The sequence below is a fragment of the Poecilia latipinna genome, unplaced genomic scaffold (assembly GCF_001443285.1).
Source record: "Poecilia latipinna isolate Pla-1442-1.1 unplaced genomic scaffold, P_latipinna-1.0 Scaffold197, whole genome shotgun sequence".
NCBI classification, from domain to species: Eukaryota; Metazoa; Chordata; class Actinopteri; order Cyprinodontiformes; family Poeciliidae; genus Poecilia; species Poecilia latipinna.
This window is the reverse complement of record NW_015112813.1, coordinates 244,101-246,009: the sequence shown is the minus strand read 5'-3', so window position 1 is coordinate 246,009 and position 1,909 is coordinate 244,101. Positions and strand designations below refer to the sequence as shown.

The following is a 1,909-nucleotide window of genomic DNA, read 5'->3' as shown; positions in this document are numbered from 1 at the left end:
AAAAAAAATCAGCCATTCCCCAATGACTGTGATTTTGAGACATGCTTCCATGTGGTTTTTGTTTCCCTTTCGCCTGAATAACTCCTGCATTATGTCCCCCAGCGCAGCAAATCAGGCGCTCTGCCTTTTTTAAAAGGGTCTAATCCTCTTTAATTTGTGATTACTCGTAATTCAAATTTCAAATGGCAGCCCACTAAAGCATGAGAAAGTGATTGTTTAAGTGTCCCCCCCCCCTTCGGGTTTTTTTTTTTTTTTTTTTTGCAACCTTAACGCCTGATCACAGTGGAATATGAACATATTGTACATATATCCTGAGATCTCTTGGTGGCATTCAAGTAAATTACCATAGAAATCGCTGTAGAGAATATTTTGGCATCAATCATTGAGCGTAAATTGCTAAATAGCTGGGAGCCCTCTTAGCATTCGGAGGGTGATTTCGCTAGCTTTCTTGTGTCAGATGATTTCAGCCACTCTGACAAATTAGAATGATAACGGATTTCATGTAGCACACAATAAGTGTTTTTTTTTTTTGTTTTTTTAAAGGCAGAAAATACTGAGCTCAAGGAATGAATTAGGTGATTATCTCCAAACAGCAGCGAAACACCTGGGTGAAGACGGGCCTCACGAGCCTGGAGTTTATGGAGTTATAACCGTGACAAAATTCAGTAAATACTTAACAACTTAAAAATTACTTTGATACATCATTTATCAAGTAGAATAGGAAGAACATGTATAGAAAATATATTAAATGTACATTCAGTTACACATGTCATTACTAACAATGTTGTTTTTTTTTATACAGAAAAAGTACAAATATTTATTCCAGTCTTGGTGTTTTTTTTTTTTTTAAATTCATCAGCCTTCTTAATATAAAACAGTGGGTGAGGCTAACACAGCTTATTTTGCAATATTTTACAAAGAAATACATATTAAAAAGAAAAGTTTTTTCTCCAGTTTAAATTATTTCATGATGCACTGAAAAACAGTACAATTTAAATTCTCATTTATTTATGATACATATTATATATACAAATGTTGACAAATGTATTTATATCCAACTTAATTTTAACTACGCCACGTTTAATAAATATTTGAGATATTTCTTATATTGTGGCACTTTTGGCACCCTATACCTGGATCCATGTGACAAACTTTACCACACAGTCGCTTCCTGAAGTTCCGAGTATTCAGATTTCTCACACTTACCTGAGAACTTGGAAATGCAGAAAGAACCACAGTGCATATTACTAACAAGGCATCATCCCGTTCAGTTTTCTTCATACGGATACAGTTTATTCTGTCTACATTGCTGGTTACTATTAATTTTGAGAACCTAGAAAGTTGCAAAAGGCAACATTTCAGGTTAAAAGAACTACAGAATGACACAAATAAAGTTAGTAAACTTCCACCTGGCTTATTCCCCGCTTTAAAAAACAAACAAACAAAAAAAAACAAAAAAAAAAACCAAAAAAAAAACCACTTGTTTTCATAGCAGCTCGTTGGCGACAGACCGCTCATTTAGCCGAGACGTGAAGGAGAAAGTCCCGCCCTACCTGCTCGTAGCAAGTCTCCCAGGTGAGGTTCAGAAGGCAGGAGGAGGAGAACAGCTCATCTTCGGTCCGACCATAACCGTCCATGGTGAGCCAGCCAGCCGCCTCTGTCGGAGGAGGGAGTCGGAGGAGATTCTTGGTTTTTGCTCTGTAAGTCTTCCCTCGACGAGTGCCTCTTCTGTTCTTGCTCTCAGCCCCGCTCAGCTCGGTTCAGCTGTGTGGTCGGTGTCAGTCGGAACAGCGGCGGTATGCAGGCTGCTGCTTCTTTTGGTCACGTGGTTCGTTCTCTCCCCCCCACCAAAAAAAAAAAAAAAAAAAAAAAAAGAAGAAAGGGGTTTTGGGGGGGCCCCCCCCCCCCA

General features: G+C 38.6%; 1 protein-coding gene across 1 annotated transcript in view; it reads right to left on the bottom strand.

The window, feature by feature from the left end:
- Nucleotides 1-1,808, bottom strand: part of ppargc1a (peroxisome proliferator-activated receptor gamma, coactivator 1 alpha) — a 377,178-nt gene extending 375,370 nt beyond the window's left edge. Inside the window, exon 1 of the mRNA XM_015031006.1 lies at nucleotides 1,554-1,808. Within this exon, the coding sequence (XP_014886492.1) occupies nucleotides 1,554-1,637 (84 nt within the window). The 5' untranslated portion in view covers nucleotides 1,638-1,808. The remainder of the gene's footprint in view (nucleotides 1-1,553) is intronic.
- Nucleotides 1,809-1,909: the final 101 nt, after the last annotated feature.